The sequence below is a fragment of the Pongo abelii genome, chromosome 13, assembly GCF_028885655.2.
Source record: "Pongo abelii isolate AG06213 chromosome 13, NHGRI_mPonAbe1-v2.0_pri, whole genome shotgun sequence".
In the NCBI taxonomy this organism is placed as follows: Eukaryota; Metazoa; Chordata; class Mammalia; order Primates; family Hominidae; genus Pongo; species Pongo abelii.
In genome coordinates this window covers 118001786-118014491 of record NC_071998.2, presented here as the reverse complement: position 1 = coordinate 118014491, position 12706 = coordinate 118001786, and the positions used below count along the sequence as shown (strand labels likewise).

Sequence of the window (12706 nt, the reverse complement as noted above, 5' to 3'; positions counted from 1 at the left end):
GAGCAAGGGGCCCTTAGCCACAGCTGACAGGGCGCCTCCAGCATAAGGGGCTCTCTGAGGTCCCTTCTGGCTTTAACAGTCTGTGGGTCACAAGCGTGCTGTCCCTAGACCAGCTCCTGGCATGGGGTTCCGGATGGATTCGGGGACTTGTGAGGCCCCAGAAGGGGAAGATGTGACCCCAACAGCTGGCAAGTTTACTAAGAACAAGTTGTGACCCCCTGACCTGGAAGTCATTCACAAACCACAGGGGACAACGGGGCACAACGTCCCTGTTCTCAGCTCAGCTCTGTCACTAACCCGGACCTTGGACAGGCCTGTTTCCCTCTCTTGCCTCAGGGTTTCCAACTATAAAATAAGGGGCAGATGAGATGACCGCTTCTGATGTCCCTTCCAACGTATCGGGTCTGAGTGAGAAGGGCCAGGTCTCCTGGGGGATAGGGTGTCTGCCCCTGAATCTGCCCAGAATGTCCCTGGCACGATTCAGATGGTGCATGTGCAAAAGGAGAAAGAGGGGTGTCTCTTCAGAAGCCAGTGCAGCTGCTGCTCAAGGGACCCATGGTGTCACGGACCCTAGTGGGCTGAGGCGGCAGAAGGACCAGGACATCAACTGAGGTCCTTGGAGAGGCTGTTTGTAAGAAGAGCTGCAGAAGGGCCAGCTGGCTGCTGGGGCCCGATGGGTGACACGAGCCATGTCATGGCAAGGAGCCCCGCATGTCAAGCGAGGAGGTTGGCCCAGGACACTCTGGGGGGACTGATTTCCCCAACAAACAGGGAAGCAAAACCACAGAACAGGTTGAACTTAGAGGATTCCAGAGATCCAGGCAGAGGGCCCCAAAGGTGGAAAAGGGACATTCATCATCCTTACTTGCTCAAAGGTTGGACCAGGCAGACTTTAGGGTGGTGGCCTAGGGCTTGACTTCAGAGTTAAAGGCAGGGTTGTGAGCACCAGAACAAGGGGACACAGTGATCACCAGGGGACAGGATGGGCTCACCAGTCAGGCCCCAGCAGCCCAGCCTCCTTGCTCTGACAGGGATAGAGTTGAGCAGACTGGGGCTGGGGATGGATCTAGTGCACCTGGCTTCCAGCAGGGCGCCGGACACAATCTTCTGCAATTGCCCTGGGGGAAGGGGGCAGGAAATGCAATTGGAATGTGTCCCCCAAAGAGGATGGATGAATGGGCCAATGTCAAACAGGGAGAGGCCACCCTGGTCCACACACCTCAGGTAAGACACCAAGGTAAGACACTCCTCACTGGGCAGATGTGCTGGGAGAGAGTAGAGCAGTGGCCACTGAATCAGGGTGCAGAGAAATTCCACAGGCTGGAATGAATCGAGTAAGAAGGAATGGAAGAGGAAAGAGGTCACGGTCCCTCACTCAGTCTAAACAGTAAGTGCAGGCTGGGCGTGGTGGTTCATGCCTGTAATCCCAGCACTTTGGGAGGCCAAGGCGGGCAGATCACCTGAGGTCGGGGGTTCAAGACCAGCCTGACCAACATGGAGAAACCCCGTTGCTACTAAAAATACAAAACTAGCTGGGTGTGGTGGCACATGCCTGTAATCTCAGCTACTAGGGAGGCTGAGGCAGGAGAATCGCTTGAACCTGGGAGATGGAGGTTGCGGTGAGCCGAGATCATGCCATTGCACTCCAGCCTGGGCAACAAGAGCAAAACTCCGTCTCAAAAAACAAAACAAAACAGTAAGTGCCCCCATCCTGCATATACACAGAGAAGAGATGTGGCTTAGCTGTCACTTGTGTGTGGGGCCCGGGGATTTAGTTACAGCAGGGCAGGGTGAATCTCTAAGGTCATTCGGCCAAATCACTGTCTTTCGGCCACATTAACAGAGGCAGGGTGCCACAGCAGGAGAGGTGATATGCCTGCTCACTTCTGGCCAGCTGACATCAGTGGGAAGGTGAAGTGATACCTGCCCCACACTTTTAGAGGGACAGCTGGAGGCCTGCTGGGGGACAGTGTTAAGAGGGAGAGCTGGGGAAGCCTGGCTCTGGGATGCAGGACGGCACAGCTGCCTTGGGCTCGCTGACCTAGTGAGCTCCTTGTCACCGGAGGTATGTGAGGGGAGGCAGAGGTGGCTGGGGAGAGGACCACATTGCAGATGGGGTGCCCAGCAGGTGCTTCTGAAGTCCCTGACCACGTGGAGGCTCTGCCGTCTGGCCCAATGCTACCTGGTTCTGGGGGCTCCATCTGCCTCTAGAGTTGGTGGGGCCTAGGGCTGCCCTCCCTGCCCAGGCAGCCCGCATCTGGGCCCAGGCTGGGATACAACTGGGTCCAATGCTTCAAGCTCGCCTCTTCCTCTCCCCTTCCTCCCTCTCCAATTGCTCTTAAGAAGTGGGGGGGTCCCCTGCCTGGCCTCCTTTTCCCTTTCTGACAAGGCAGGACAGACCCACTGAGCATCCCTGTCCCTTCTGGTGTCCCCACACAGCTGTGTGTGTGTTTGCGTGGGTTTGTCTGCGAGTGTGCATGTGTCTGCACGTGCCTCTCTGTCCCTCTGCGCCTGCCCAGGGTCAGGCTCCGAGCCCGCCTCCTGACAGTGCCTCCCCCTCAGGCCCCTCCCCACTGCTGCTCCAGACTCAGGCTGAGGGGGGTGTGGTTCCAGGCAGTGGGCCTGCCCCCAGGGGCCACCCCTGCCCTCGCTGGGGCACAGGTACACACGCTTCTCAGGTCACTGCCTCATGACACCATTGTCCTGGGGCTTGCGGGGAGGGCCATGGACACAGAGAGGACATTTAAAAAAATAGAGAGAATTTAAGCTTCCCAAAAAAGAGATGGGGAAGAGGCGATGGAGGCCGAGGTGGGGCTGGGAGGCGAGTGGCCGTCCGAGAGCTCTGGGTCCCTGGGGATGACAAGGTCTCTGTGGGCAGGACACAGCCCCTGTCCAGGCTGTGCCCATCTACCGGTCTGGCTGTACCCAACGGGCACAGTGGTCAGGCCCAGCCGGCCGAGGGGAGGGCACCGTATGGCTGTCTGTAGTCTGTGCGGAGAGCTGTGCGGAGAGCAGGGCGGGGGTGGCCAGGCTGGCCGCAGAGGCTGGCGGTCCCCCCCAGACCCCTGCCCAAGCGTCCGTGCGCCCGGCTGGCTCTCAGGAGGCGAAGTAGGAACTCTGCATGGAGTAGAGCCGGTCGATGGGGTTCCCCACGCGGGCCTGCAGGGAGCCCACGTCTGAGGAGCCGAGGAAGCAGTCGCTGAGGCTGGTTAAGGAGGTATCGCTGTCGATGTCGTGGAAGATGGAGTCATTCCCTGGGGAGCAGAAGGGGTGTCAGGACCGGGGTACAGGCTGGGGCTCCTGGGGGCCCTGTTTGCCCTGTAGGCTATGGAGAGACAGGGTGGCCTGCTGGCTAGTGCCGGCCAAGAAGGGCCGGGGCGCTTCCTGTCAGCAGGAGGCAGGAGGGCTGTGCTGGCCATGCTGCCTGAACCCTAGGGTAGCAGGTGGCTGTCCTGGCCCCAGGCCTGCCTGGCCTGGCAGGGAGCAGGGGCTGTGCTGGGGCAGGTGGGTGGGGGTAGGGCGGCTTACCATAGGGGTTCATGTGGTCACCTGGCATTTGGGGCGGCGTGAGGCCCTGCTGGAAGGGGTCGCTGCTGCCATAGGGGCTCTGTTCCATGGCCACGATCTGCTGCTGCGGTGGGGCCAGTGGCGTGTAGGAGGCCATCATGCCCTCCATGCGGCTGGACAGGACCTCTGGGGGCACAGTGAGCCTTCACCCACTGGCCTGGCCCACGCCCTCCCAGCTACACCCCAGCAGCCTCCCCTTCCGACCTCCTTGGGACTCCCCAGGCACCCCACTCTGGCTGAAGCTGTCCAGACACTGACTCCCCAGCCCCTTCCCCAGGTGCACACTCCAGCTCCTCCTCCAGACTCAGCTTACCAACAGCCAGAGTCCTCCCCTCCCCATCTTCTTTCCTCTCACCACCCGCCCCTCCAGGAGATCCAGGGAGGAGGCAGACCCCACACAGGCAATAGTGATTCTGCCCTGCATCTGGGAGCGCCAAGGTCCCAAACCCAGGCCAAAAAGGCCCCGGGAAGACTTCCTGGAGGAAAGGGCCCCCACCCCGATGTGACTTAAACAACCAGCAGGGGCTCGACAGGCCAGAGCAGGGGAGGCAAGCCAGGCTGAGGGGCGGTCAAGGCATGGAGGAGACAGACTGCCGGGTAAGTGAGGGTGCAGCACGCGGGGCCAAGAGCCAGAGAGAGAGGTCGGTGTGGGGGAGACCAGCTGAGAGGGACCACAGGTCATGGGGAGCCCTGGGGCGCCGAGCTGGGTGGGGGTCCCCGAGGCCGCTGGGAGCCGTGGGAGGGTTTGGTAGATGAGGGTGAGAAAAGCTGGAGGAGGAGACCAAGGCTGGGGCCAGTGGGTGAGGAAGCCAGAGGAAGGGTGGGGTCTCTGTCAAGGTGGCTGTGGGAGAGACAGCTCCTAGGAGGGTTGGAGAGACATGAGAAGACTTCACTCCCCAACTTGGCACCTCAGTGGATCAGCAGCGTGGGATGGGGGAGGTCAGAGGTGACTCCTGATTCCTGGCTCGGACAGGGCGGACAGTGGTGCCATTTGTAGAGAAGGGTGGGGAGGAGCAGGGCATGCCATGTGTGTGTGGGGGTGGGGTAGAGGGAGGCAGGATGGAGGATACGGCATGGGTTGGGATGAGCTGGGGGGACTGTGGGACCTTCTCAGGGAGGCTGTCTCCAGGAAGTAGCTGGGAACACTGAGGGGTGAGACACAGCCCAGGACCTGGCTGGGAGACCAGAGGCAGTGACTGCAGCCCCAGGAGGGGCAGAGAGAGAAGCGAGAAAGCAGCAGGCGCTAAGGCTGTGTCCTTAGAAGCCGAGTCCAGCCTGGGACACTGGCCTGGCCCCCAGTGCCCTGATACCTGCCCATTGGTGCCCTGGCACCTGCCCAGAAGCCTCCCTCTCACCAGGGTGCAGGCAGCTCTGTCCCCCCCCTGCTTCAGCAGTCCCAGGGAACTCCCTGCTCTTCCCTCATGGCCTTGAAGGCCCAGGAGACCAGCCCTGGCTCGAGATTCTGATGTGGAAACACGATTTTTGGTAAAGCCCAGTGATGAGGGGGCCTGACTCATGCCCCTGAAACTAGTCCCTCCTGACTCCGCAGGACCTTCACGCCCTGACAAGCTCTGTCTGCAGAATTCCAGCAGTGGGGTAGTGTCATCCTGTTAAAGGTACAGGCTTGAGCTCCAGGCTTGGGGCTGAGGTCCAGCTTTGCGCCTTACTGGCTGAGGGATCCCAGGCAGTGCCTCAGTTCCTCATCTGTGAAATGGGACATGGCAATACCCTTCCTTGCAGTGACTTATGAGGACAGGGTGAGATGGGGTGTGCTGAAGGCTGAGACCCGTGTCTGCACGCAGTGTGAGTAGACTGTTGCTGTTTTGATTGCAGAAATTCTGCCAATCCTCCAGGCCACCACTCTGCCGTCTCTCCTCCCTGGGTCCCCTAGTCCCCATGGCTTCTCTATGTCTCAGTGGTTTTAAAGCAGAAGTTCCCCGGGATCTGATGGCCTTGGTGGAAGGCTTTTCAGAAGTTTTGTTAAAAGAAACATCCCAGGCCCCTTTGTCCCTAGCCCTGGGACAGGTGCAGCCCCGGTCCCAGCCCCCGCCCCTGCCCCAGCTCACCCTGGCCCAGGCCATGCCCCGGCCCTGGCCCCGGCCCCGGTCTCGGCTCATCCTGGCCCGGCCCTGGCCCTGGCTCACCCTGGCCCAGCCCCGGCCCCGGCTCACCCTGGCCCAGACCCGGCCCCAGCCCCGGCTCACCCTGGCCCAGCCGCTGGGAGTTCTGCTGCTCCTGCTGCTGCTGGTGCCGCCGCGCCAGCTTCTTCATCTGCAGGGAGAGCGCAGTTCAGGCCGGTGCTGCCCCTTGCCCCCAGGCACAGCCAGCCCCACACCCCCTGGACCATAGTCTTCTGGCTGCTCCCTCTAGTCCCACCCTACCCGGGGCCAGTGGGGGTGGGGGGTGGCCTCTTACCTTTGCTCTTTGGTTCTGAAACCAGACCTGGACCACGCGCACACTGAGGCCCGTCTCAGCTGCCAGTGTCTCTCGGACCTGGCCCAGAGAGAGTGGAACAGGTCAGGCCCTCCAGGGGCAGCAACTGGGAGATGGTGGGTTTAGGGGTGTGATGGGATGTGCGGAGAGATGGAGGATGGAGGGATGTCCCTACCCCCAGGAGCAGGGGGTGGTCTCCAGAAAGGCAGTGGGTGTGCGGGCATCAGCCTCAGCCCCGCCCCCCGGCTGCCCCTCACCTTTCGGCAAGGCTTGGACGAGACCTCGAAGGAGGCCTTGAAGGCTCTTCGCTGCTGCGTGGTGAGGATGGTCCGGGGTCGCTTGGGCCTCCGCGGGTCCTTCCCGTCATCCCCGCTGCCCTTGCTCTGGCTGCCCTGGCCCTTGGCCGGCTTCATGTCCCCATCTTCATCCTCGCTCTTCACTGTGGGGGACACAACCCGGCCTGTGAGGAAGCGGCGGGGGCAGCCTGGGCCTCAGCCTTGTCCCCTTAGGCAACCTGCTGCCCGACAGGAGCCTGTCCCCTCTGTTGACACCTGCCGTGGCTCCCCAGTACCCCAGGATAAGGTCTCCTTCCCTCCCCTGGCCCACGGGCCCCGCCTCATCTGGGCCCTCATCTCCTGCCTGCTGTACCCTGCGAGTCCCTTCCCCAGCACACACGCCTCACTTCCTCATCCTGGGCCACAGGTACACCTGCACAGGAACTCACACAGGTGCGCTTCGGACAACCACAGCACAGGCGTGCACACATGTACATGTGGCTGCACATACATTCAGGAAGGCAGGCCCACTTGGGGAACAGGCACACAGGTGCACACACGGTTGTGCACATGGCTGTGTGGACATACACGAAAGTGTGCAAGCAAAGACACACGCCGCAGATATTCACACAAGAGTGCTTCTGACCACAGCATATGCACGCACACACTCGTAAGATGCACACTCACCTGCTGCCACATACACATGAGCCCACAAAGGCCCTCGCACATGCAACCGACAGGCGTATTCACACACATGGGCCCATGCTCACCGGCAGGAACGTACACGCATGCGTGCATCTGGACAGACACACACAGCGTGCGGAAGCATGTGCATTCACCCAGTGCTACGGCCACACCCATCATGCACACACGGCACTTCCCCACCCCAGGTTTGGGTCTCAGAAATGCCAGCAGCCCCAGATGGATGACCAAGCCTCTCCAGCCACCACAGGGCCTCCCGCTGCCCCCCGGGCTGGTCTCCTTTCTTCAGTCCTGTTCTTGGAGTGTGAGGCGGGTGATCTCCTCCCACTGAGACCCCCTCTGCTGGGGCTTGCTAGCCTCTGCTCTTCCTCAGGAGTCCAGGCAGCTGGCAGCCATGGAGCTGGCTGCAGCGGTGCCCTGCCCAGGGATGGGTAGGGACAGATGGTGGCGGGCTCACTGCCTCCACGCAGGCCCTGGCCATGGAAAACTCTTCCCATGTGGCAGATCCTGTTGCCGGAGGGCTCCAGGTTACCCATGGGGCCTGGCAGACCGGGACACCTCCTCTCCATGCCTCCTGCTCCAGTCCTTCCCCACTGTTCCCAGGAAGAACAAGGACCAAAGCCACCTCCTGGGCTTTCCCTCCTTAAAGCTCACTCCTGGCTGGGCTTGCCCTGTCCGCCAGGAGGGCTTCCAATTGGCCTCGTCCTTTTGGGGGCTAGAGCAGAGTAGGGAGGGTCCTTCTCCCTGGGAAATGGGGTCTTTCCCTCCAGCACAGAGGGCCCAGCCCCCTCCCCTCAGCTGGGAAACAGAGGCTGGCTCGAGGCTGTTTGCTTCTCACTGCTGAAGGCTCCAGGGGGCTGAGAAGGGGAGGGCACATCAGATCCCTGCCTCTCAGGCATCCCCAGCCTGTGGACCGGGTGCTGGTGAAGACCCCTGTGGAGCTGGGCTGCAGGTTGGCAGGGGGCCATCAAGGCAGAGAGGGTAAGGGGGGTGGGTCAGAGAACAAGAGGTGTGTGTGTGTGCACACAAGCACAATCCACAGTACATGTGAGCATGTGGACAAACATGTGCAGCCATGTGGATCGGTGTTTAGTGCACAAGTGTGCTGTGTCATGTGTGTATGTGTATGTATGCTTAAGTGTGTACACTTGTGTGTGTGTACCTGGGTGTGGCTTTTGCATTCCCGGGTATGTGAATACATATCTCCACATACGTGTACATGTATCCATACTCAGGGTAGGGGTATTCCTGCATGCATTTTATGTGCCTGTGTGTACACATGTAATCACACATATGTTTATATGTATGGATGCGTCGGTCTCAGGGGTAGTGTGCCTGGGGGGATGCATGTTCGTGTCATGTGCACACAGGTGGACACGTCAGTGCACGTGTGCAACTGGATATGCATGTATCATCTGTGTGCAGCTCGGGGCCTGGAAGCAGGAGGTGGCTTCTCCAGCTGGGACTCCCCTCCAGGACACCCCAGCAACCCCCGTCCCTGAGGCCTGCCCCCAGCTCAGGCCAGGCCTCACCAGAGTCGGACTCGTCGGGGCTCACGGAGCTGAGCAGGTCCTTCTCCTTCTCGTAGTCACCCTTGCACAGCAGCTGGCCCTCCTTGAGCACGAACTCGTCGCCCTTGCGTAGCTGCCGCTCACACACGCAGCAGCAGAAGCAGCCCAGGTGGTACACGCACTCCAGCGCCCGCATCACGAACTCAGTGGGGGCGATCTTCTCCATGCAGCCACTGCACTTGGCCGCGAAGAGCCTGCGGGTGCACAAAGTGGGCGTGTTGGCTGTGCTCAGAAGTCCCTCCCAGAGGCCACTCCCGCCGAGGGCCTCTCCCTCTTGCCACCCTGGCCCTCAGGCCCAGGTGGGAGGGAGAGGCCCTCCTTGGGCACCGGGCCAGACAGCAGAAGGGCCCTGCAGCCCTATTCTTCTGCCTACAGGCCCCCAGTGGCCCTGGGGTGGGCGCTGGCATCCTGCCTAGAGTCACCTGTCCCGGGCGTGGCAGCTCAGGGCCCTTCCAGCTCATAGACATGGTGGCCACTAGAGGGCAGTGTGCAGGGTCCACTCAAACTTTCTCTGGGGGCCAGGTCAGCCCCTGTCTGGAAAGGATCCTTTCTCCCTCAGCTCCCTGGTCTGCCTCTCCTCTGATCCTCCCTCACCAACACATCCAAGCAATTCCCAGCCCCGCCCAACCCACTGCCCAGCCTGGGCCCCTCCTCTCCTGCCCCAGCAACTGCCTGGTCCACTCTCTGGGCTCCTGGCCCCTTCAATCCTTCAAACCCCAGCCCACACAGGAGCCGTCACACACACACAGGAGCCAGGGGGATCTTTCTAAAATACAAATCGGGTCAAGCTGCTTCCCTGCTCTAGACTCTTCCATGGCTCCCTAGTGCCCTTAGGAGACCATCCGAGCTCCTGAGGCTGGCACTCAAGGCCCTTCATGATCCCGCCTCTTCCCTCTCTATCCTCTGCTTCCCCAGGCTGCAGCCCCAAAGAACAGCCTGCAGTTTCTCCAGAGCACTATCATGGCAACCTTTCCATACATCTTTCTCTGTCCTTTGGCTTGGCTAACACCTTCCCATCCCTCCATCTCAGCTTACGCATCTCCATCATGAACAGATATTCACTGAGCACGTATAGAGTACCAGCCCTGCTCTAAGCATCTTATGTGCAGAGATGCATTTAATCCTTGCAACAACCCTGTAAGAAGAGAACAAACATTAACCCCATTTTAGAGATGAGGAAATTGAGGTGCTAAGAGGCAGAGTTGCTTGCTCAGGGTCGCATGGGTAATAAATGCTGGAGGCAACTCCCAGGCTGGGCCTAATCCAGCTTCCACATGACAACGTGATTCCATCTCCCATCTCGCATCATCTCTGCGGACAAACGAGGGCGGGTGGTGGGGGTGGGGGAGTCTCCGGGCCCTGGCCAGCACTAGCAGGAGGGCTGGGCAGCACGGCCCCTCCTCTGCTGTGTCTGCTGACCGCTCCTCCCGACACTCCTCCACCCTGTCACGTGTCCTGCTCTGTGGGAACTCAGCTCAACAACACTTTGATGGAAAAATTTATGAAGAATCAAATTATTGCTGCTGGGAGGGAATTAAAACCATTTTTCATTCCCGGCGTCCCCGGGCCATGTCTGCGGGCACCACCTTGGGAGCGCTGTGCACATCCCATCCCTCTTTATGGCCCGCCATCACGGGCACAGATTACTGCTGCAATTCTCTACTAATCGGTTCTGGAACAGAAATGGCCATAAATGGGAGGCACTCGCCTGCCTCCCTTCCTGGAGCTGCCATCAGAACTGCCCACGGCGAGCTGGTGGGGCGAAGTGGGCAGGTTCGCTTTGAGCTCTGCATGCTGCCTGGGCGCTGGCCAGAGCACTCAGCAGGGGGCACCCCCAGCAACCCCTGCCACCCACCTCTATTCTACCCGGCAGGCTCCTACTCATCCTGCAATGCCCAACTCCAATGCCACCTCCTCTGGGAAGCCTTCTCTGATGCCCCAGTCTTGGGGAGGTGGTCTCCTCTATGCTCCCCTGAGCTTCCCCCAGCCTCAGTTTACTCCTGTAAAAATGGAGATGTCAAGTCCTTCCTGAAGGCTGTTGTCAGGATTCGAGGATGCTGAGCATGTAACTCAGTACATGGGTATCACAGCAGAATGACAATGCACGTCCCTGTTGGTGCCCAACTCTACCATCTCCACCAGGGTTCCATGAGACAGGACCTGGCCTCATCTGATCCTCAAGGGGGCCTCCGTGAGTGTTTACAGAGTAGGTGAGTAAAGGCCTGGGGTGAGCTGAGGCTGAGGCCAGGCTCTGCTGCGGGCATGCTGGACCCCACCAGCCTGCAGGGCATGGCTCTGTAAGGGGAATGTGGGCTGGATTTTGGCTGTAATTTGGCCCTCTGGCTGAATCCCCTTGTTCAGGGCACAACCTACCCAACTGTCAGTGACAGCTTTAGGCAGAGGCCCTAGGCATCTGGCCGGCTGTCCAGCTCTACCGAGGGGCTGAGGAAGGAGCCTGGGTTTGTAGAACCCGGTGCTCTGACATGGAGGGTGGTCCTCCCCCAACCCCCACTGCCCCTCTGTCCCCTCCCCACACTCCACCTGACCTAGTGGCCACACTAAGGTCTGCAGCCTGACCTCTGTAGCCTCTGAGTGGACAGACACTGGCCATGTTGCTGCTAGCATGGGAGGGCCAGGGTCCCAGGGTCCCAGGCCAGGGTCAGCACACCTTCGGTGACTCCCGGAGAGGAAATCTTCTTAGGCTGGGGAGGAGGCAGCAGGGCTGGTGACCTGCATTTGCAGTCAAAGCCACAGTGCTGGCTGTGTTCAGAACAGCCGCGCTAATGCCTTGGCAGCAGGGGGTCGATTGCTACTTTCTCCAAACTCATCAACACAATCTATTATTAATACTTCTCCAAAGGCTCGGTGCCGCCATTACAGAGGCAGCGCCAGCCACTCAGGGCATCATCTGTTATCTAGATTGCAAAAACTCGGGAAATAAAACAAACTGCGCATACTTTATAAACAGAATGCGCCATCCGTTTGGTCTCCAAGCATCTCTCCACCCAATAAAACATCGGGGGGGATGCATGAAATACTCACTCCCAATTATGGGGCTGCCTTTGTCTACTGTGCTGGGGTGAGAGCGACTAATGGCGTGTGTGGGAGGGGTTGGAGATACCAGCGGGGTCCCCTCTTCTCTGTGAGCCCCCATTCCCCCTCTCTTCGTGCCTCCCACCACGGAGGACTATGGAGCCAGCCACTGAGAAGCAGGCCCAGCCACAGACAGGTGGCATTGGAATCACATGGACTTGAGTTCCATGCCTTGTCCCACCACTTGCTAGCTGGTGACTGGGCAAGTAATTTGTCTTCTCGAGCCTCAGCTCACTTATCTGTACAATGGGTTGGACAACACTGCCTGCATCTCAGCATGAAGATGTAGCGAGTTGTCAGTGTAAAGCAGCAGGTGTGGCGGGCACGACCTCCATAACTTCCTCGCTGTGCGGCTTTAGGCAAGGAATTTGACCTCTCTGAGCCTCAAATTCTTCATCTATAAAATGGGAATGATCACGCCGGCGTGGTAGCTCACGCCTGTAATCCCAGCATTTTGGGAGGCCGAGGCGGGCAGACCACTTCAGGTTAGGAGTTCAAAACCAGCCTGGCCAACATGGTGAAACCCCGTCTCTACTAAAAATACAAAAAATTAGCGGGGTATGGTGGCACACACCTGTAATCCTAGCTACTCCGGAGGTTGAGGCAAGAGAATCGCTTGAACCTGGGAGGCGGAGGTTGCGGTGAGCCGCAACTCGGTGAGGTGAGTCTCGGTGAGCCGAGACTGCACCACTGCATTCCAGCCTGGGTGACAGAGAGAGACTCAGTCTCAAAAAATATATAAAAAATAAAAAAAAATGGGAATGATCATCCCTGACCATGGGGTTGTTGGCAGGGGCTGGATGCATTTAAAGCCCTCGGCACCACGCTGGCATGAAGAAGTTACTCCAGGTACCCCACATTTCTTTTGTTCGGTGTGTGCCCAAAATGCCTTTGTTGCTCACCCTTGCTAGAGTCTCCATGATTCCTGCGGGCAGCCTCCCTGACGCTGACTGGGTTTACAGGGCCCCGCTGTGCCTCCTTCTCACCACCACCCCGGGTTCCGGCCAGCCCTTCTAGCTTGTTTGGCCTGATCTGGACAGAGCACTCCTGGCTCCGTTATCAGTC

General features: G+C 59.5%; 1 protein-coding gene across 4 annotated transcripts in view; it reads right to left on the bottom strand.

The window, feature by feature from the left end:
• Nucleotides 1-1250: 1250 nt before the first annotated feature.
• LMX1B (LIM homeobox transcription factor 1 beta) overlaps nt 1251-12706 on the bottom strand; it is an 83868-nt gene continuing 72412 nt past the window's right edge. The window contains exons 3-8 of one of the 4 annotated variants that reach the window (XM_054520635.2): nt 8510-8742; nt 6258-6460; nt 5983-6060; nt 5772-5838; nt 3550-3693; nt 1251-3254 (exon numbers count right to left, since the gene is read on the bottom strand). In XM_054520635.2, coding sequence (XP_054376610.1) covers nt 3097-3254; nt 3550-3693; nt 5772-5838; nt 5983-6060; nt 6258-6460; nt 8510-8742 — 883 coding nt within the window. In that variant the 3' untranslated portion in view covers nt 1251-3096. Of the gene's footprint in view, nt 3255-3528; nt 3694-5771; nt 5839-5982; nt 6061-6257; nt 6461-8509; nt 8743-12706 lie in introns of all 4 variants that reach the window. The other 3 variants (XM_002820217.4, XM_054520634.2, XM_009244863.3) reach the window with 3 other exon arrangements.